We start from the raw sequence: 23977 nt of genomic DNA on the forward strand, positions 1-23977 counted from the left end.
TAAAAGAAACAAACAAGTAAACCATATATTGCTGACACGAACAAGACCTAAATTCAGTTAGTCTGCATGGTATTACATTGGTTATCTTAAGGAAAAAAATGAATGGATTTACAGAGACTATAACTCAAGTCAAGAGGCAGGTTGGTTTCCAGCATAACGCACAACCTCTTTCCTCTTCAGGAAGAATATAGTTACCTATATAATGAATAAGAGAGCAACAGTGACACCATTAGTGACAGATTTATTCTTGTCTGCTCAACACTGAAAGTCCTGTTATAAGGTTACATAAGGTGCAGAAGATAATGCTTTCTTTTTTAAATAAGGTCTACAACTACTCTTCTCAAGAATTTTAAAAATTTAAATATTTGAGAAAGGCTTGTTATAACCTTAAAATGACTTATTTAAATTATGTAGAGCAAGGTTTATTCATGTATCCGTTTATCACTTCTAATGTCTTGAACTTCTATAGGACATGTTACACAGCAAGTACAAGTATGGGTTTCTAAACAAATGATCCCGATATTTTAACAGTTTACTTAACTGTGCTTATTTTTAAATATGTTTGTAAATCAAAGCAAATCAGCCTACCGAGTTTCCTGAATTGCACAATTTGTTTTCTTCAAAGGGTACTTTGTGAAACTGTAAAGGACTTCGTTGCCAAAGTAGAGAAGGCGCATGAAAAAACGTTGGAAAGAGCTGTTGCAGCCGATGCCGTGGCCAATAAAGTAAGCGGGAAGTGTTCAGGACATGAAGGTGTTTTACTGACAGTGTTAATATTGAACTGTGTTTTACAGCTAACTTGATTAAGTGGCTTTCTTGCCAAAATATCTTAAACCAAGAGAAAAATTACTTTTGAATCAGATAGGAGGGTTTAATACATGCTTTATGGTTAGTCCCTTTAATATGTAGGAAAACTGCATTGCTGAAGACCAACACGCCGAACTTGATAACTCAACTCCTTTTTGCCACTGATTGACATTTTGAAGGAGAAATGCACAGTAGTCGGGTCACATGGGGGGAAATGCTGGGAAGTTGGCTTTCCAGCGGGAAGAGGAATGGTTTTCCACTTCCAGGCAAACCTTGGCCACTCAAGTTCCCTCCCAGCATCACTGCTTGGATTTCCCAGATGTTATGATCCTCGGCCTCTTTCAGGGTTCTGTTTCTTGCTTTGCCTTTTTCTTTATAGATACTTCTTTTCCGTTGTGAGCTTTCTGAGGCTAAAATAAGAATAGTTTACTGAACCTTGAAAGCTATCATCTTTGCTTTCATTTGTTCACGACAGGGCATTCTCACAAAAGGCTTGGCTCTCCTGGGCTTTGCAAAGGAATGATCTTCCCCAGCTGTAGATGGTGGTTTGATTGAGTGGAAGGAAAAGAAAATAGAAATATACATTTGAAGTTTTCAGCCTCTTTCTCTTGTTTTTCTGCTCTGTGGAGAGCTTCAGAAAACAGAAACCCTCTGTACTCACACTTTTTTCTCATAACTATCTCTGCTGTAACTCTCTTTTGGCATGTCATCAAAAACAAAGGGAGGCGGAAGGGACTGGAAGTTGTGTGGAGGTAAACTGTATATTAGGCAGTAGCATCAATAGCTTCAGTTCTAAATGTTTCTTTACTCTTAAAAATTCAAGAAAAGCAGAAAGAAACAAGGGCCCAGTACTTGTTTTCTTTCTGTATCGTTCTGCATCGTTCTTCCTTATCCTGTGCATATTCCTTTTTCTCTTTCTTTGAGCCAATAATCCCTTAAGTACTGTCACTCCTTTGCAAGCCAAAGGTTTGAAGGTGAGTTTACAAGACTCAGACAGGCTTGGCAGTGCCGTAAGTTGATTACTTAAAAAAAAAAGTTTATGCAATGTTTTGTATAATGTACAGCAAATTTTGTATAATGTGTAAATTGTTAATGTAATGTGTCACTTTATCGTGAAGCTTTCGTTGTTTTCTTTTAAAGAAAAATAGCTTTTGGAAGATTGTAAAGATTTTCACGTGTGCAGTGGTGCTTGAATAGTTCTGGAAGTATAAATCAGTAAATTTACAGAATAATTGTGCTGTTTTTTAAAAAAAATATAAATTATTAAGTCCATAGCTGTCTAAGGTATAATTTATAATAGATAACCAATTAATGATAAATATCAGTGTAGGCATCTTTCCTCTAAAAATCAAAAACCATTCATTTAAACTATCACTTTCCATCTCCACTAAATGAAGATTCATTACCGCGTTTTTGTTTTCTTAGTGTTCAGTTCTAAATGAGAAGCTTGAACAACTGCTCCAGGCTTTGCACACAGATTCCCAGGCTAGTCCAGTTCTCCCGGGCATCAGCCCTGTCATTGTAGAAGAAGATCCTGTGGAATCGTCCAGCGAAGAATCCTTGTGTGAAAGCAAGGAACAACTCTTGGATGACACTACAAAACCTTCCACCCAGAAAACTGTCAAACCGAGGGAAATAATGCTGCGGGCAAACAGTTTAAAGAAAGCAGTGAGGCAAGTCATTGAAGAGGCCGGAAAAGGTACACATTAACAAAAGTAACTTCTGAAGAAGGGAGCAGCATTCCCGTGGCAAGCACAAGGGAATTTTCCTGTTGGTCAGCCTGGACACACTTTAAAAAGTTTCAGAGATAAAGTACACTGGAAACATTAAAATAAAGTTAAAAATTACCTTTAAATCATATTTCTAAAATTAAAATTTTTTTAAACTGGAATCTGTTAAATTCTTAAAGAATATCAAACCTATAAACTACTTTGAAAATATTTTAACATTTATTTCCTAAATGTTGATGTTGCTTTTTTAAGAGTTTATAAAAGTTACACCTATATTTTAATTTTTTGTATTAATGTAACATGTATACTTCTCTTAGAATTTTAGTAGTAGATTAGAAGTTAACTTTAATATAAATAATTAATATTCAGAAACAGATTGTAACTTGTAATTGGACTTGTATTTCATTCTCTAAAGTTCTTATATTTTATTTTCCTCTTCCACTAAAAATATAATTTTGACAATTTAAAATATTTCCTTTTATAATCTCTAGTACTTAACAGACATCACATGACCCCAAAGTTCATTGCCAATCAGTGCTTATTTGTGAATGTGGAATCTCTTTGGGTTTCTATTTCAATTTTCCTTTTTTAAGCATATTTTAATATTTATGGATCTTATTTTTGCTTGTTCAAACATACTTCTCTTCTGGGTACTTAAAGTGATGGATGACCAGACAGTTCACTCCTCTGAACCAGTTAATCAATCATTTGATTACGATAGCACAGAAACAGATGAGTCTAAAGATGAATCAAAAGAAGATGATGCAAAAGCGTCATTAACTGGTAAGAAAACTGTGATAAGATTATTTTGGAATTAAATAAAATGTAATTCTGCTTTTAGTTTTTGAAAGGCCTATCAGTTTGAAATAAACTATTTGTATTTTTATTTTTAACAAGGTTTTTCAGAAGTTAAAGCTTAGATATTCATGAATGCTAAAATAAGGAAGGTAACATTATTTAGACCGTTGTCAAGTACTCTCACATCCCTTTTTTATCACATGATCTAGAAATCATCATAATAAACTAAGGATTTGGGGACCAAATGTGGCTAAGTATCTTAATTTTCCTGAAGAAAGAGTAAACACCAAAACAGCAGATTTTAACCTATTTTAACCCTCAGATTCCTTTGAGAATAATATGGAAGCTGCAGGCCTCACATGCATAAAACTTGACATTTAAATAATTTATCAGTCCCTTGAGTTCCATTGATCAGCCTAGATAGCTGATAATCCTTATCGCTAAATTAAGTTTTTAAATCATAGGACATCTAGTTACAACCCTATCTCTACTGAAATTATTTTTGCCAGGAAATTATTGTGTAGTTGCTTGAATAATATTGCTTGAATAATATTAACTATTTCTCTACCTTTTAGGTTTTAATTGAAAATGAATTTATACTTTTAATTTTTCATGTTGTATGAGGGAAAAAGTGTTAATTTACTAGAATAAAACAAGCAGAAATATTAATGAAGATGAGAAGATAATATGAAAATAATTACATAGTACTAATGAAAATCAATTGATATTATATCACAACTGTTTGCCATCATTAAATTTTTGCTTTTACTTTCATTACATATAAACTTGGATAGATTACTTAAGTTCTCTGTGGTTTCCTCATTTGTGAAATGCTATAATGATAATAGTGATGATAAAATGATAATAATGTACCTACTTGTTGTGACCTTTAAATAAGTTAACACACATTAAGTGCCTAAAATAGCACCTGGTACATTGTGCTGTAAAGGAGTGTTTGCTGTCATTATCACTATTATGATTATTGTTACTACTTCCACTGTTGTTGCTAACTACACTAACTTTGAAAGAGTAGTCCTTAATTGTATTTAAAACTCTTAGAAACTTTGAAATTAGACCATATTATAGACCTCACATGTCTGACATACAACCAGTGCTTTTATATTCTACATCCTTAGTCCTTTTAGACCTTATGTGTACCTATTCCAGCACACAACCCAATTTTATAACCTTAGATCTTCTAGACCTTAAATGGCCCCACTGCAGAATATAATCCAACGCAGGCATATTTTACAACCTTGCCCGATGGTCATTGAGCCTTCGGACTACTCACTTTCACTTCGTCCCCCTCTTATGGTTAGCTCTAATTCTTAGGAAGTTTTTTTTTTGTTAATGTATTGAGCTTTATATATTCTTCCTTAAATTTCTACCCATGATTACAGTTATTATTAATAAACTTTTATGTATGATAATGTTAACAGTAACAACTACTGACATTTGTGTAGGGCTTTATGGCTAGTTTAAAAGCAATTTTACACACATCATTTCACGATATTGAAGATGACTCTGCTGTGCGGCAACCCTGAAATGATACTGAAAACAGCTTTCATGGCATCATAGTCTCTTCCCACACATTGTATCTTCTTTTCCAGATTCTCTCTCCTAAATTGTTTTACCAATCTAATTTGATGATTTTATACTTTTTTTTTCTGGTTGTACCCATTTGGTCACTATGATACCCCATTAAAATACGATGCTCCGTTTTGAGCAATATTCTCCAGATATTTCTGTAATGCAAGAATACTCCAGTATCTGTACGCTACTCATTCTGGACATAATGAATGGCTCTCTTTGGAGGATTGGTTTTTTAGCACTCATTGGTAATGGTTTTCTAACCAGCGACCATCCCACCTTACTATATACTCTCATGAATTTGACACTTCCATTATAGCCTGCAAAGGAAACCAAAAAAATACAGATATAGTGGTGTAGATATCGTTATTGAAATAGGCATAGATTATACAAGTCTTTTTGGAGCAATATTTGATCTTATTTTTTGGCTAGTAATCCAATTTAGTGGGAATCAGTAGCAGTAGAAGTGTTCCTGTATTAATCATTAATTTTTTGAAGCATATTCATTGTATTATCATTGAATAATATAATAATTCTTACATCTGAGATGTGCAAAATACACATTAATATGATCAATGAAATGTTATGTTTAAGAAGAACCATGAAACATTAATTTAGTTACCTGCAATGGAAGATCAATCTTAGTCACTAGAACACACTCTGTTTTTTATCAGAGATGAATATCAAAAGGTTATTTTTATTAGAAATTAGTTCCAGGGCTCCCATCTGTCCAAAAAAAAAAAAAAAAAGTGGCTGTTCTGCTACTTTTCTTTAGTGCACCTGGACTGTTTTTGAACAGAGAGATGAGTGTGTAAGATTAATATAGTTAGTTTGTAATTAGTCTTAGGGAGAGTAAAGATAATTAAGTTTTAGAGTATTTTTAAATTGAGTTTGAGGATTACTGTTTTTTTAAACACCTGCCAATCGCTCCTAAATTAGTTAAAGATACTATTTGCTCTCCATTAAATTGCCCCAGTTTAGCTAGAATTAAATCTCTCTTTTTGTTGTTTACTTTGAGAGTAATTCTGTTTTGGAATAATTTTTTAAACATATGGAGCTTTTATAAAAATATGATAAAACTGTTTTGGACAAATCATTGTCTTGAGTAAATAATTAATTGGGAAGTACAGGAAAAGTATATTGGTTTCGTTTGAAAAAATAATATTTTTCCTTCCAAGTGTAGAAGAAAATGCTACTCATGTTTCACTGTTAGCTCTGGGAATTACATTCCTTAAATTTTATCATTTATCCAACATTTTTGAGAAAAGGATTGCATTGGTAGTATACACTGCAACACATGTTCCGTTTTCAAAAATTGTCAGGCTTCAGAATTTCCTTTTTTTTTAATAATGGGTTTCTCACATTCAAATTATGAGTATCACTGACCTTTAATTACGGTAAGCATCTATTTTTTATTAATTGCCATCTGTTCAAAATGGGAGATCAAGACTTCTAACTGTGGCAGACTCCTTCCACATAGTAAATCCCAAGAAAATGAACAGAAAATGGTAAAAGAATAAACACAATGTAATTATTTTTGGTTCTACTGATTAAACATGTATGAAATTGTTTCATGTCATGAGTGTGTAAGGACTTGCTTATTTTTATAACTTTATCTCCTTTTAATCTGGACTTTTTGCCAACAGTTAAAACTGCACCTCGGTCTCCAGATGGCCGGGCAAGTCGTTCCCAAACTGACTCTGGCTCTGGTCCTGCTGTGGCAACCAGTAAAGAAAACCTCCCAGTGCTCAATACCAGAATAATCTGCCCAGGTAGTACAGATTCTGAAACATGGTGTACTTTTAAGTATTTCTGTGAAAACGTATAAGTACTCATTTTCCTGAACTATAGAACTGTGTTCTTTTTTTTTTTAAGATTTATTATTTATTTATTTTTGTTTATTTTTGGCTATGCCGGGTCTTAGTTGTGGCACCGGGATCTTCGTTGAGGCATGCAGGACCTGTCGTTGAGGCGTGTGGGCTCTTCATTGTGGTGTGCAAGCTTCTCTCTAGTTGTGGTGTGCGGGTTTTCTCTTCTCCAGTTGTGGTGCGCAGGCTCCAGGGCACGTGGGCTTTGTAGTTTGCGGCATGTGGGCTTAGCTGCCCAGCGGCATGTGGAATCTTAGTTCCCTGACCAGGGATCAAACCTGCGTCCCCTGCATTGTAAGGCGGATTCTTTACCACTGAACCACCAGGGAAGTCCCTAGAAATGTGTTCTTAAAGGTAAATATTCCTTTAAGAAAATGTTCTTGGTACTCTTGTAAGTCAGAGTCCAGATCCTTAGACTTTGGTGTGTACAAGAGTTGCCTAGGAAGTATTAAAGCAAGTGTTTCTGAACCCTGCCCTGAGAAGTTCTGATCGAGTAGTTCTAGAGTGGAGCCCAGGAATCTGCATGTAGGTACTCATGGTAAATTTGATCTTATATTCTACTACCTTTTATGTATCTCCATAGCCTTCCCTGGATAAAGACTTGGGATTAGGATAATATTAGCAAAAACCAAAGGACTTGTGTGGAAAGGATGGGATGTAGATGTACATGTCTCAGAGGTCTCCTTAAGTACCATTTGTTTGACTCAGTGAAAACTTTCCAGATTCGTTCCAGAGTAGATTGGAACCCAAATTACACCCTGAAAATCAATTTCTCCTACAAATTATTTTTAAAGGTGAATCATAATTCAATAATAATAGTTGGAGACTTTATTATCCCACTTTCAGTAATGAATAAAACAACTAGACAGTAAGAAGGAAATAGAAAATTTGAAAAACACATAAGACAAGTATAGCTAATATGTCTACAGAACACTCCACCTAACGATAGCAAAATACATTCTTCTCAAGTGCATATGGAAAATTCTCCAAGATAGACCATTTATTAGGCCATAAAACAATTCTGAATAATTTAGAAGGATTGAAATCATACAAAGTATGATCTCCAACCACAATGGAATGAAATTAAAAATCAATAACAGAAGGAAATTTGGGAAATGCACAAATATGTGGAAATAAGTGGGTCAAAGAAAAACAGATCACAGAGAAATTTTAAAAAATACTTTGGTATGAATGAAAACAAAAATACACCATACCAAAATTTATTTGATGCAGCTAAAGTAGTGCTAGAGTGAAATGTATTAAATGTCTATATTTGAAAAGTAGAATGACTACAAAAACCTAACTCTCCACTTTAATAAACTAGAAAAATAAGAGTAAACAAACCCATAACAAGCAGTAGGAAGGAAATAATAAAGTTTTGAGTGGAAATAAGTGAAATAGGAGAATATAAAACATTACAGAAAATCAGTAAAACCAGAAGTTGGTTCTGTGAACAGTTTAACAAAATTGATAAGCCTTTAGCTAGACTGACCCAGAAAATAAGAGAGAAGATTCAAGTTCCTTAAATCAGGAATGAAAGAGGAGACATTGCTATGGACCTTACAGAAATAGAAAGGATTGTAAGGAAAAACTATAAAATATTGCATGCCAACAAATTAGATAACTTAGATGAAATGGACAAACTCCTAGAAACAGGCAAACTACTGAAACTGATTCAAGAAGAAATAGAAAATCTAGCTGGATCTATGACAAGGAAAGAGATTGAATTAGTAATCAAAAAACTTTCTCCAAAGAAAAGCCCAGGCCCAAATTGCTTCACTGGTGAATTCTACCAAATGTTTAAAGAAGAATTAATACACCAGTCCCTTACAAACTCTTCCAAAAACTAGAAAAAGAAAGAACACTTTTCTTAACTTACATTTTATTTATTTTTTATTAAAGTGTAGTTGATTTACATTATCATGTAAGTTTCAGGTGTATAGCACAGCAATTCAGTTTCATACATATATTCTTTTTCAGATTCCTTTCCTTTATAGGTTATTACATAATATTGAGTATAGTTCCCTGTGCTATACAATAGATCCTTGTTGGTTAATCTATCTTATACATAGTAGTGTGTGTATGTTAATCCCAGCCTCCTAATTTATCCCTCCCCCCACGTCCCTTTCCCCTTTGGTAACCGTAAGTTTGTTTTCTTTGTCTGTTAGTCTCTTTCCGCTTTGGAAATAAGATCATTTGTGTCTTTTTGTTGTTGTTGTTGAAAGAACACTTTCTAACTCATTCTGTGAGGCCAGTATTACCCTCACACCAAAACCAGTCAAAGACATCATGAGAAATCTATAGACCAATATCCTTGATGAATAGTAACACAAAAATCCTCAACAAAATCCTAGCTAACTGAATCCAACAACATATAAAAAGAATTATACACCATGATCAAGTGAATAGTATCCTACTAATGCAGAATTGATGCAACATATGAAAATTAATCAATGTAATATACCATCTTAATAGAATAAGGAGCAAAAACTATACAATCATCTCAATAAATACAGAAAAGCCATTTAAAAAAAATTCGACACCTTCCAGTGGTAATACCACTCAACAAACTAGGAATAGAAAAAAAACTTCTTTAGCCTGAGAAGGGCATCTATGAAAAACCTATAGCCAACCTCATATTTAATGGTGAAAGGCTGAAATCTTTCTCCCTAATATTAGGAACAAGACAAGGATGTCCAAACTAGCCACTTCTATTCAGCCTTGTTGGAGCTGGAGCTTCTAGCTTGGGCAATTAGGCAAAATAAAAAGAATTAAAGGCGTTCAAACTGGAAAGGAGAAAGCAAAACTGTATCTCTTCATGCTTTGACCTTGTATATAGAAAATCCTAGGAATACACACACACACACACACACACACACACGCACAATTAGAGCTAATAAACAAAAACAACAAGTTTTCAAGATAAAAGAGCAATATATAAAAAATAATTGTATTTCTGTACACTAGTAATGAACAATCTGAAGATCTTTAGAAAATAATTTCCAGTAGCATCCAAAATAACCCAAAAAACTGAGTAAATTTAACCAAGAAGCTGAACTATTTGAACACTGAAAACTACAAAACATTGTTGAAAGAAATTTTAAAAGACCTAACAAAATTGAAAGACATCTGTGTTCATGGATCAGAGGACTAGATATTACTAAGATGGCAGCTCTCCTCAAATTGAGCCAAAGATTCCACACAACCCTTATCAAAATCACAATTGCCGTTTTTGAAGAAATTGATAAGCTGACCTTAAAATTCTTAATGGAAATACGAAGAACTCAGGATAGCTGAAAAGTCTTGAAAAGGAAGAACAAAGTTGAAGGAAAATCACTTTCTGATTTCAAAATTTCCTCCAAAGCTACAGTAATCAAAACTGCATAGTGCTGCCATGAAAATGGTCATATAGATCAATAGAATAGAACTGAAAGTCCAGAAATAAACCCCTACATTTATGGTCAATTGATTTTCAACAAATGTGCTAAGACAATTATTTAATGAGGAAAGAATAGTCTTTTCAATCAGTGGTACCAGGGCAACTAGATATTCACATGCAAAGAATTATGACGGACCCCTGCCTCACACCATATATAAAAATTAACTCATTATGGATAAAAGACTTAAAGGTAAGAGCTAAAAATATGAAACTATAAAATGAAAGCATAGACATAAATGTTCATAACCTTGGATTAGGCAATGTTTCTTAGCCATGACTCCAAAAACACAAACAACAAAAGAAAAAAAGATAAATTGGACTTCACTAAAATTAAAGATTTTTGTGAATCAAAGGGCACTGTTAAGAAAGTGAGATCCAATCCACAGGATGGGAGAAAATAGTTGCAAATAATATATCTGATAAAGGACTAGCATCCAAGATATATAGATAAATCTTAAAAAATCAACAATAGAAAGACATATCCCAATTTAAAAATGGGCAAAAAATCTGAGTAGACATTTTCCCTAAAAGTTATTCAAATGTCCGATAAGCACATGAAAAGATGCTCAACATCATTACTCACAGGGAAATGAAGTCAAATCCACAATGAGATACCACTTTACCCTATTGGGATGACTATCAAAAAAAGACAGATAATAACAAATATTGGCAAGGACATGGAGAAATTGGAACTCTCATACACTGCTGGTTAGAATGTAAAATGGTGCAGCCATTTTGGAAAACAGTTTGGCAGTTCCTCAAAGGGTTAAACACAGAGTTAACATATAATCCAGAAACTCTACTACTACATATATACCCATAAGAACTGAAAATACATGTCTGCACAAAAACTAGTACATGACTGTTTTTAGCAACATTGTTCATAGCAGCCAAAAAGTGGAAACAACCCAAATATTCATCAGTTGATGAATGGAGGAACAAAATGTGGTATATCCATACAATGGAATATTAGTCAACCATTAAAAGGATGAAGCGCTGATATATGCTACAACATGACTACCCTTGAAAACATTATGCCAAGCAAAAGAAGCTCAACACAAAAAGGCACATATTATATGATTCCATTTACATGAAATGTCCAGAATAGTCAAATCCACAGAGAAAGAAGATAGTTTAGTGGTTCCCAGGATCTGAGAATAGGGGGCAATGGGAGGAATGGAAAATGACTGCTAATGGGTAAGGGGTTTCTTTGGGGGAGTAATAAAAAGTTGTCAATTAATAGTGATCATCGCACAACTTTGTGTTTATACTACAAACAACTGAATTATATACTTTAAAGGAGTGAATTTTATGGTATGTAAATTATATCTTAATGAAAATATTAAAATAAAAAAGATAAATCCAGAACACATTTGGTTCTGGAAAGGCTTCCATGTCTAGAGGTCATATCTCTCTTCAAACCTGGAGCCCTGGGATGAACCTTTCTGGGCTGAAGCTGTAAATATGGCTAACCTTAAAACATTTTAGAAAATACTGTACTTTTCTATGGGGCATCTGAAATATGACTCTTCACCTCTTCAAACTGTTCTTTTCTCTCACCAGCATGGTTGTTTTGTTCATCTGTTTACTTATTAAGACATAAAGGGAACTGTCATAGCAGAGTATACCATTGCATATTCAAAACTGTGAAATTAAATGACAGAATAAAATTCATCTTGATTATTTGATAATCAGCTAAACTTTGTAGTTAAATAATGAACGTCTTCTAAGAGGAGCACATTGTTGAGGAAAGAAATGTTTGCTAACGAAAGGACTTTTTTTCCTCGTGTTTCTCAATTGCATGACATATTTTTCTGAACTATTCTTTCCTTTTTGTCGATCTGTTCCCTTGGGTCCCTATTCCTTTGTCTTCTCGCCAGACTTTAGTGCTTCTAGCCTTAATATTGGGTTTGTAGATCATAAACTTCGTTAGCTTTGAATACCGTAACTAGTTAGTCGAAAGCTAACTAGTTGTTGAAATGAATTTGAAGTTTTGCATATTTAGAGGTAATATAAATGCTTCATTTTTATGTTCAATACTGTATTCTTCTAAAATTCATAAATACCTGTGTTTAATATTTTGCTACTTATTCTTGACACCAAAACTGAATTTTCACCTTAGCATGTCAACATTTTTACTTGAGTATCATTATCTATGTTTGGAGAGTATGGAAGTGATAACTGTAGGACATTCTGGATAATTCAGCCTTTATTGTAAATTCCTTACAGGCTTACTACCTTATTTGCTAATAAAAAGGAAGTAATATTTACTTGTTGAAGTTACAGAATCATTGATGGTAAATAAGAAACCGTCACAAAGAGATTCCTATTTAGGTCCTCACCTGCTTCATATTTTATGACAACATATAGATCCCAAGAAGCATCAACAACCTTGTATTTACCATGTGTGGCTGAGTTGTTTTGCTGTGCACCTGATACTATCACAACATTGTTAATCGGCTAGACTCCAATAAAAAATAAAAAGTTTAAAAAAAACCCTTGTATTTACCAACGTCATAGTTCTTAGTTATGACTAATGAGAAGAACAGAGACTGAAAGCCATGCTTTGGGAGCAAGGTGTTTCTGATTAGGTCTAAAAACAATGGACTGGCTCTTTCTGGTTTTCTCTTAACATGTGATCCTGTATTTTTTTCTGTCCAGGTTTAAGAGCAGGACTGGCTGCCTCAATTGCTGGGAGCTCTATTATCAACAAAATGTTACTAGCAAATATTGATCCTTTCGGTGCAACGCCATTCATCGACCCAGATCCAGATTCAGTGTAAGAAAATACTCCTGCAAATATTGTGTTTTGGCTTTCCTTGTTTCTGTTTTATACGAATGGTAACATTTTAAATGCATTGCAGTAAATATAGTTTCACATCCAAAAAGGATCATCAGAAAATTTCAAAAGTCGATAATGATGAGTACGTTGACCCACTTGAAATACAGTGGTTTTCATGATCTGAGGTAGGTCCCTTCCAGTGCGTGGTCTTGGATAACAACCCAATGGCGAAGTGAGTCACAGCTCTGCACACTTTTCCCTGGAATATTTTATTCATCACTGCCTTCCTCCTCACATTTTGCCTATTCCTTTCACCTCATTTTTTTCTCCGTCTTGCCAATTCTGCCATCTTTCCACATTCGGCCTCTAGGTTTACTTATTTCAGAAAGCTTCTGGCCCACATTGGTCCCTTCCCTTCTCAAAACTCCTTAAAAAAAATTAGCTGTTCAGTATGTACTTCTTTTTACTTCCATATTTAATTGTGCTTTTGTTATGTCTCATTTCTCTAATGACACTCTTGAAGGACACTACTGTACTCCTTTGTATTTACTTTCCAGAGCACCTAGAAGAAGGGACTCGATCTAGTTGTTTTCTGCTCAGTAAATGTTCAATAATAGTACAAGTGTGGAGGAGACTTTCTAATTAAAAAAAGAGGACAATTGACATCTGACTGCAAGGCCCTCCCATCTGTGTGCATAGTGAGGGGCTTATGTGGGAGGTAGAACGAAGATTTTGTTACAATTAATAGAAAAGCATTACCATGACTCTGTCTCTGCTTTGCCCTGCCCACCATCACTTTACATCGTATGTAGTGAAACTCACAGCCATGTACTGGGGTCGTGCGCATGGCATGTGAATAGGAAATGATTCCTGCTAAGCTTCCCTTTCTTCTCTAAGAAATGGAGGCTTGAATGGTGTTAAGCGCTATTTTGTGTGCAGATTGTAATTGTTTTTAGGAACCAGAAATTGACTTTTATGTACTTTTCCTTATTATAGAGATGGATATTCTGAAAAATGTGTCATGAACAATTACTTTGGGATTGGATTAGATGCAAAAATTTCATTAGAATTTAATAATAAGAGAGAGGAGCACCCTGAAAAATGCAGGTAATTTTGGTAATAGCAATAATGTAATTATGCAAAGGTAATTTTACGTTAATTTCGTTTACTACCTCTTTTGCTCTCTCTGCCTTTCAAGAGTAAATAAATAATAGTTATACTGAAATTCTCTGCCAACATTTATTTTCAGGAGCCGAACTAAAAACCTGATGTGGTATGGAGTCCTCGGAACCCGGGAGTTACTACAGAGATCGTACAAGAATTTGGAACAGAGAGTTCAACTTGAGGTAAGTTCATCTAGAAGTAAAGACATTTCAGATTATCTTACTTTCAAAAAAAAAAAGATTTCTTTGTGGAGCTGATTTGGCCTCCGTTTCTCTTGAATAGTGTTTAAACACTTGAGGGGAAAAAATAAACGTGGTTATCAACTTCACACCAAAGGAGGTATAGACACTGGATATGCGTGACACAATTACCATTGTCATTAGATCCTGAAATTTGGATGTTCCTATGGAATTGAGGTGCTCTGTGAAATGGTAGGGCCATGGGAGTACATATATATGGGATAGCGTTTTTTTTAAGACGTTTTTTGATGTGGACCATTTTTAAAGTCTTTATTGAATTTGTTACAATATTGCTTCTTTTTTTTTTTTTTTGGTGGTACGCGGGCCTCTCACTGTTGTGGCCTCTCCCCTTGCGGAGCACAGGCTCTGGACGCGCAGGCTCAGCGGCCATGGCTCACAGGCTTAGCCGCTCCACGGCATGTGGGATCTTCCCAAACCCGTGTCCTCTGCATCGGCAGGCGGACTCTCAATCACTGCGCCACCAGGGAAGCCCAATTGCTTCTGTTTTTTATGTTTTGGTTTTTTGGCCAAGAGGCATGTGGGATCTTAGCTCCCTGACCAGGGATCAAACCTGCACCCCCTGCATTGGAAGGCGAAGTCGTAACCACTGGACCGCCAGGGAAGTCCCCAGGATAGCATTTTAAACAGATTTTTCCATTTTAAGTTTCCAAATTCTGACCCAATTCTATAATGCCTGAAGTTTCACAAATCCCTCAAAATATCATAGTAAATAGAACCTTTTAATTTAAATGTATTTTTTGTTTTAATTATCTCTAACAAGTTACTTAAATGAAAAGAGATTTTGAGCATTTAAACTTTTTAGTATTTTTAAACTAATTTAAATAGTAAATTAAGGACAGCAAAAGTTATTTAATCTCTGATTAACAGGAAAAAGAAAATTGGGGACATGACTCTGAAAAGTCTACTGCTTTCTTAGAATGTTATTTTCTTTCACCTTTGATCCAGGGCTCACTGTTTATGCTGATAAGCATGTCTTTCCTATCTTGTATCTTTTTATAACTAGATATTTTAAATTGAGGTATAGACTGCATACAGAAAAGCGTGCAAATCTTAAGTTGACAACTCAGTGTATTAAACAGGACGTTTTTATTTTAGGTGTTATCTTGATAGTGGAACGTAGACTATCAAGAGGTGCCTGGCTCATTCATTATCAACTAAATGTCCTAGTAAAGATAAGCCTGTTCTACCTTCCACTCTAGAGCATAACTACATGATCAGCTGGTTTGATTTATCATTGCTTGTAAAATTAAGATAGATGTTACTGGCTGAAAAGGTACAAAATGAGGAAGGCTCACACTTAGTAAACACTATCCTTGGCAGCCCTGTCCGTTACTCAACTTGGGTTCTTGCCTTTAGACTGTAGTGTAATCATTCATTTTCTTTATTCACGTCCCCTCGTTGGCCACACTCTCCTGAAGGACAGGTAGGAAGTTGTGTTTATCTTTGTTATCCCCGTTGTCTTGCACAGTTCCTGGCCCTGAATTGAGAAGGAAATAGGCAAATGATCATTTTACCCTAATTTGTTAAGTGCTGTGATCAAGACCCATAGCTGGGCATCTTTAAGATTTAGGGAACTATCTGGATTCAGAATGACTCCATTGCCTTTATTTCTGGAAGAGCCTTCAGCTCTGCAGAAGTACTACTTCTGTCCTTTTTTATTGGTGGTCCAAATTCTGAACAATATCCTACACAGCTGCTTTGTAATCTCCATTTAACAGAGGTTCTTAACACTTTTTGAGCTGTGGACCCCTTTGGCATGCTAGTGAAACTATGGACCCCTGCTCAGAATATTATTTTTAAAGCATTAGTTAAATATATATACATACAAAAGAAAATAATATTGAAATAAATTAACAAAATATTTTTTAAAGTGTTATAGAGTATTATATGTGTTTCTTCATTGCCACATAAAATGACAAACATCTAACAGCATATATAATAAGTACCATACTTTTGAAGTAATGATGAACAGAGATCTTAAGAGATATCTGAAACATCTGTCATATAATAGAAAACATCTGTTTCTAATGGTGATGATGTCACGGGTATTGCTAATATGGATTGCTATCTACATTTATAATTGAGTGCAATGCTAGATTTCGGAGGTTGCTGACCATAAGAGAGAAGTTTTTACCATTCCAGTTAACAGACCCCTGAATCTATCTGAATCTATCCACAAATAAAACATTTAACATAGAAGTTTATGTTGAGTGATTAAAAGGAAAGTAAATTTAGTAAAACAAGATGAATGAAAGCATGTTAATATACACAAAAGGTAAAGTAGAAAAATTAGAGAATTCTTTGCCAGAGTTAAAAATAAACAAACAAAACACCTGCTACTATGGACTATGGAAGGTCCGTTGTTTAAAAATTCATTTCCCTGATGCCGGATCCCTTGGGATAAAGGTAGAGAAGAAGACCCAAGGCTTGGGAAACTCTGCCCAGAAAAGTCCCTTTCACCAGGTGCCAGTTGTTAGCAAAAAAACTCTTAACATTTTGCTCAGAAGTTTTCCTTCCCCTGTTGTGTTGTATGGAAGAAGTGTCTTGACTTTGTGCAGAAGAAAGACTTTAACCTTGGTTTCTCCATCTGCAAAATGGATAAAATAATGCTTTCGTGCAGAATCATAATTCATCGACCTAATGTTCGAGAAATCACAGTTTAAACTGAAAAGAATTATGCAAATATAAACCCTGTTTTCAAGCCACATAAACTGTGAATCTGATACATACCGGAGTTTTAGAACATTTGAGTAAGGTTTACAATCCTCTCTACAATCATGGGAATGCCAGAAATGCAGGATAACATTGTAACATCAAATTTTCCTAATTTTAGAGTAGAAACACCTTTGACCTATGAATGAAAACTGTCGTTAAGATTCAAATTTTTTTCTTAAGGATGACTTTTTTGTCCATATATAACTAATTTACATGTATCTCGCAGCTTGTTCTGTTTTTTAAGTGAAATAATGATCAAATACTGTTTTGAGTCCTTTAAATACTAAGATACATGAAAGAAAAAAACAATGTTCACCTGTAATCTATAATGAAATACATGATAACAAATAGTTAATTCATGTTTTTTACTTCATGTTTTTTGTAATTTCACATATTTCCATAATCTCATAACATGTCTCCATAATTTGTTAAATTTGGCTTGTTATATAATAGTACTTTCTATCTTTGTTCAGTTCATTCAATAATAATTATTATAGCTATATTTTAAGTCATAATAATTGAAGTTTCCTAAATGCTTCCTATCAATACAAATCACCTTTAATTCTTAAACTTTATGAGGTAGTTATTTTCATTCTTTATGAGGCAGGTATTATTAGTTATTTCAGAAGCATGAAGTCACTTGCCTAACTAAAATCAGACAGTTGATAACTGGAGAAGCCGAAGTTTCAACTCCAATGTTTTTTCCCCATAAAACATTAATTCGTAATTATGACTGAAGAAAGACATTGACTGACTCCTTACTATGTGTTTTAGATGCTTTCCTGTCCCTTACCTTATTGGCCACACTATATGGACAAGGTATGGCAAAATGAGGCTCTGAAAGTTTAAGGCTCTTGCCCAAATAAATGACAGAATTCAAAACGGGCCCACTATCTTCCCACTACACCACATCGCCTAGTGAAAGGAGCAGAAAAAGCAGACACTAATCAGAAAAAAAAAAAGTGTAACTGCAGTTTTAAAGCATTTTGCCACATTATGAACCACAAGTGGAAATGTGGGGAGATAGAGAAGATTATAAAAGAATGTAAGACTACTGAAGTTACTCCCAAATATGAGAGAAACAGTTGAGTCAGGTGACCTTAATTTATTGAATCTGTACTGCTCCTTTTTCCCTATGAGGCTCTATGAAATGGATATTAAGCTCTTAACCATGGGTGTTTTGCCTAATGCATATATATTAAACTCAGCAAAGTATGTGGAACTTCTGACAGCTTTCATCTTTTTCCATATTATGCTTGCAAATAGTGTATCCATTATAAAATCTTTAAGGACGTCTCTGAATTTTTTTTTAAATATGCCTTTTATACTTACAGAGATAGCATTTTTTCCATTTCCTTTGTTAGCCATATAATATTTGTTCAATTTCTGGGTTCAGAAAAACGTTTATTATTCCACTAAATATTTTCATTTAACAAATACACATTGATTACCAGTTATGTGCCAGGAATGGCCCTAGGTGCCTAGATACAGTGTGGACCTTTGAATGTGTTTTTATGTAAAAGAAAAGAAAGGTTGTAAAAACACCTGTAAGGGTTAGTGTTAGGAAGTATTCTCAGTTATTTAAAATATTTGAAAAGTGGGTTCAGACCGGATTCTCATTTGTTCTAAAGGTTGAAGATAATTTTCATTGGGCATTAAAATGCAATTTTTCTAAAATTATGTTAATTATTTTTAAATTTGGGAATTACTTAATGAAAATATAGCATCTGTTTTAAGTATGACATCTGCAAACTCCTCTCTTAAAAACGAAGACTTAAACCTTCTATTCGGTAAGAATTTACTCATATGTCATATGTAATTACTTTGCCAGCTATGTGATATTGTATGTTTCTTTTAATTTAAGTGGTAATTCATTTTCATTTACGTGATTAATTAGAAGGCATGGAGTGTAAAGTGCTTTCTGACATACATGTTTTTTCCTTAAAAAGCTCAGTCTTGAGTTTAGCTAGTCACCAGTTAGTTACAGAGCACAAGCAAACTACCAGAGAGTGTGAGAGGTGCTAGGTGAGATGGTTAGGAGCCAGAGTTTACCCTCAAAGAGCCTGCTTTCAATGTTTAAAGTAAGAACAAAGATGACTATTATGCAATTAAGAATATCTTAAGTGACTTGGGAGAGACTCATGAAAAGTACTGCCTGATTTTGGAGGAAAGAAGAGATAAAACATTTGTTTTCTTCTTCTTTTTTTGATGTATAATTGACATACAACATTATATCAGTTTCAGCTGTACAGGATAATGATTCAGTATTTTATATGTATTACAAAATGATCACCACAATAAGTCTAGTTAATAAATATCACCATACACAATTACAGAATTTTTTTTCTTGTGATGAGAACTTTTAAGATCCATTTTCTTAGCAACCTTCACATACTCAATAGAGTATTAACTATGGTCGCCATGCTGTACTTTACATTTCAATGACCTATTTATCTTATAACTAGAAGTTTGTACCTTTTGATTCCCTTCACCCATTTTGCCCACCCCTTACCCCCTTGCCCCTGGCAACCATCAAGCTGTTCTCTGTATCTATGAGCTTAATTTTACTTGTTTGTTTGCTTTGTTTTTAGATTCCACATATAAGTGAGATCATACAGTATTTGTCTTTTTCTATAACTTATTTCACTAAGCATAATGCCCTCAAGCCAATCCATGTTGTTGCAAATGGCAAGATTTCCTTGTTTTTCATCGTTGAATAATAGTCCATTTATATATATATCACAAGTTTATAATATCACACGTTTTTAATCTATTCATCTGTCAGTGGACACTTCGGTTGTTTTGTAAAACATTTTTTTCAATTTGGTTTTCTGTAACAACTTCGGCTATAATTATTTACCCTTTTAAAATTTTTAAATTAAAACAATAAGATAAAGGTAATGTGGAGGAATATATTTACAGGAAAGCACACATTATGCACAAACCTTCCTCCATCATCCTTTGTCGTTGGTATTCTAGTGTCTTCCAAACTTGTGGTTTTGCTCTTTTTATCTGACCTCTAAGCTTTTGACCTTACAGTGTGATGGGCAGTATATTCCTCTCCCCAGTCTGCAAGGGATAGCAGTGTTGAACATTCCCAGCTACGCCGGAGGCACTAACTTTTGGGGCGGAACTAAAGAAGATGATGTAAGTATTTCCTTGCTCTTTCTAGAAGCTGCCCACATTCCTTGGCTCAGGGTCCCCTCCTCCATCTTCAAAGCCAACAAAGGTGGTTGAGTCCTTGTCACGTTGCTTTACTCTGATCTCTTCTTCTGCCTCCCTCTTCCACTTCTAAGGATCTTTGTGATTACACTGGGCCTACCCAAATCATCCAGCATAATCTCCCCATCTCAAGGTCCCTAATTTAATCACATCTGCAGAGTCTCTTTTGCCATGTAAGGTAACATTCACAGGTTCCAGGGATTAGGACATGGCCATTTTGGACGGCAGGGAGGAGAATATTATTCTGCCTACCAAAATACCTTTCTATACCTTTAATTTTCCAGATTTATATTATTATTATTATTTTAATTTTTAGAAATGTCAAAGGGCTCATTTGGCCATTGAGGTTTAGGGCTATTTTTGTTTTTATGCTTTCCTGTATTAAAAAAGAAGAAAACACAACCTAAGAAATGCATTTGTTCCAGGGACTTCCCTGGTGACACAGTAGTTAAGAATCCGCCTGCTAATGCAGGGGACACGGGTTCAAGCCCTGGTCTGGGACGATCCCACATGTCTTAGAGCAACTAAGCCCATGCGCCACAATTACTGAGGCCCGCGTGCTCTAGGGCCTGCGTACTGCAACTACTGAGCCTGCATGCTGCGACTACTGAAGCCTGCACGCCTAGAGCCTGTGCTTCACAACAAGAGAAGCCACCGTGATGAGAAGCCCACGCACCAAAAAAAAAAAGAAGAAATGCATTTGTCCTAAAGATAATGAGAGAAGGCACAATTATGAAAGTATATATAGCAATAAAAATGAGAAGTTTACCATGATCTTTGAAGAGTCACATACACTGAATGATAAGCCCTTTGACTTGAAGCTCATGATGTAGTGGTTCCACTGAACAAATTTCTCAGGGCTCTTAAATGTGCAGGCAGGGATTAAAGTATAAAATAAATTGGAAAGTATTTTTAATTTTCATAATGTGAATATATTCCAATCCTATTGGAGTATAAAAATTTAAATTAGCAACCAATTATTTGTCAGCCCATCATCACTCTTAAATATTTTAAGGAGAAGAAATCAGTGAGATTAAGATAAATAAAGATAGGCAGACAGGATTCTGAGAGCTTCACATTCATAACTTAATACCCTCAATTTTTATCTAAATTTTATCAGTGAAGAAACTGACACAAAGTTCACACAGTTCATAAGTAGAAGAGACAGGGTTTAAAGCCAGGCAGTCTGATAACGAAAAGTTCCCAAATTTGTGTCCTGATATTTTCAGTAAAAATTTTAATTATGATACTACTTTATACTGAATATTTTTTCAGAGGCATAATTATTTATGTTATAGTAAAAGAGGACATAAAAGGAACAAAGTAATACAACTGAAATTGAAAATTTGTAGGTTAAGTTGATTTTGTGAAAATGCATTTAACATCAAAGCAAAGTAAGCCCACGTGTTTTCATCCTTTGAGATTTCTTTTCATGTTCTCAAATGTGCTGAAAAGTCGTTGTAGGTATAAAGCACATACGCACATTGCTTGTAACACCTTGAAAGATTTCCCTTAGAACATATCAAGTGAATTGGATCATAATTTGCATGTTCATTAGCTTTAACTTTATGAAATCTGCATCACCTTTTGAAATTTTAAAGTTTCCTAAAGTTGCATGCATCATTGTATCAAGATATCTGAGTTAGTATGAACAGGTATTTAATACATCTTATATCAAGACGAATTATTTGGAAACATATTAGTTCATTGGTCCTACGAGTGCTTTATAAGAGGGACATGGAGTATTTTATCTGTGTAGGTTTTAAAACATTTTTATTGTGTTTGTTTATTTTAAGCTATGTTCAGTGACTTTTTTTTGTCCTTAGATTATCATTTCATAATAATATTTACTTACCGTTCTGCTAATGGTTTTTATAAGTTTTTAAAAATATGTCTGTTGCAGAGTTTACATTGCTTGAAGTGCCACTTCACCTAAACCTTAACTTTATCAATGGAAGTGTAATGTCGGTTTTTCTTTTAGATATTTGCTGCACCATCATTTGATGACAAGATCCTGGAAGTCGTTGCAATATTTGATAGCGTGCAAATGGCAGTTTCAAGGGTCATTAAACTGCAGCACCATCGAATAGCCCAGGTTGGTTTCTCTACTCAAACCTGACTTCACTATTTGGGCCACTGAGAAAGCTATTCCAAATGACTCCTACACTGTATATTCATCTGTAAAATAATGGGCTTTCTTGTCATGTCAGTTGTTACCGTGTTATCCTAAGTGGAAAAGCATAACATTACATTCCACAGAAGGGATTAAAAGTCAAGTGTGAATACAAGACTGAGTGTCAGCTTCTCAGGATGATTTGTACTCTAAAATAACTTGTTTTATTTCAGTGCCGTACAGTAAAAATCACTATATTTGGTGATGAGGGAGTCCCAGTGCAGGTGGATGGCGAAGCATGGGTTCAGCCTCCAGGGATTATCAAAATTGTGCACAAAAACAGAGCTCAGATGCTCACAAGGGACAGGGTATGTAACAAAACAACATTCTTCTAAATTTTCCTTTAAAAAGAATCTTAAATTGTTTTGAAAAATAGAAACCAAGGGAAAAGATTTAAATTGTCTTTTAAGTCTGACATTTAGATTGTGCTTTAAAATATGAACAAATATTTAGTTCTTAAAATAATTAGCTTATTTTTTTAGGTTTAGAGAAAAATTGAGCCGAAACTACAGAGAATTCTGATTCCATTCCCAAATACCTCCTCACCTCCCTATTCCCCTATTATACTCCCCTAGTGTGTTCCCCTTAACATCTTGCTTTAGTGTGGTACGTTTATTACGGCTGATGAGCCACTACTGATACATTATTATTAACTAAAATAGTAGTTTACATTACTCTTTGTGTTCTACATTCTACAGGTTTTGACAAATGTACAATCACTTGTCCTCCACCTACCCATCCTCTCTTATCCCAACCCTGGCAACCGCATCTTTTTACTGTCTTTATAGTTTTGCCTTTTCCAAAATCTGTATATTTTTTTTAATTATATTTTATTTTTGGCTGCGTTGGGTCTTTGTTGCTGTGCGCGGGCTTTCACTAGTTGTAGCGAGCGGGGACTACTCTTCGTTGTGGTGTGCAGCCTTCTCATTGCGGTGGCTTCTCTTGTTGCAGAGCACGGGCTCTAGGCGCTCTAGGCACACAGGCTTCAGTAGTTGCAGTGGGTGGGCTCAGTAGTTGCAGCACGTGGGCTTAGTTGCTCCACGGCATGTGGGATCTTCCTGAACCAGGGATCAACCCCCTGTCCCCTGCATTGGCAGGCGGATTCTTAACCACTGCACCAGCAGGGAAGTCCCCAGAATATGTATTCTTAATTAAGGTCACACCCATAACAAATAAGGCTGCAATATCCATCCTGTCTGTTATGCATATAATAGTAAACACTGAAGCATAAATTGAAGCTGTCTTTTTAAAAACTTTTCAGTCATATAATCATCATCATCAATTACATTACTTTTTATTAGTTGCAGTCCACTAGAAAACTTTAAAATATCTTTTTTGTACTTATGATAGATTTAATGAGGTGTTAGATTAGGGAAAACAATAGTCATTTCAGAGTCACTCATGTACTATCTAAATACACATTTATTTG

General features: G+C 34.7%; 1 protein-coding gene across 1 annotated transcript in view; it reads left to right on the forward strand.

Moving 5' to 3' along the window:
* DGKH (diacylglycerol kinase eta) overlaps window positions 1–23977 on the forward strand; it is a 182084-nt gene that overhangs the window by 128897 nt on the left and 29210 nt on the right. The window contains exons 16-25 of the mRNA XM_067713236.1: window positions 626–725; window positions 2233–2506; window positions 3198–3320; window positions 6572–6697; window positions 12894–13011; window positions 14011–14121; window positions 14264–14360; window positions 20193–20300; window positions 22357–22470; window positions 22722–22856. Coding sequence (XP_067569337.1) covers window positions 626–725; window positions 2233–2506; window positions 3198–3320; window positions 6572–6697; window positions 12894–13011; window positions 14011–14121; window positions 14264–14360; window positions 20193–20300; window positions 22357–22470; window positions 22722–22856 — 1306 coding nt within the window. The remainder of the gene's footprint in view (window positions 1–625; window positions 726–2232; window positions 2507–3197; window positions 3321–6571; window positions 6698–12893; window positions 13012–14010; window positions 14122–14263; window positions 14361–20192; window positions 20301–22356; window positions 22471–22721; window positions 22857–23977) is intronic.

This window comes from Pseudorca crassidens, chromosome 18, assembly GCF_039906515.1.
Source record: "Pseudorca crassidens isolate mPseCra1 chromosome 18, mPseCra1.hap1, whole genome shotgun sequence".
Classification (NCBI taxonomy): Eukaryota; Metazoa; Chordata; class Mammalia; order Artiodactyla; family Delphinidae; genus Pseudorca; species Pseudorca crassidens.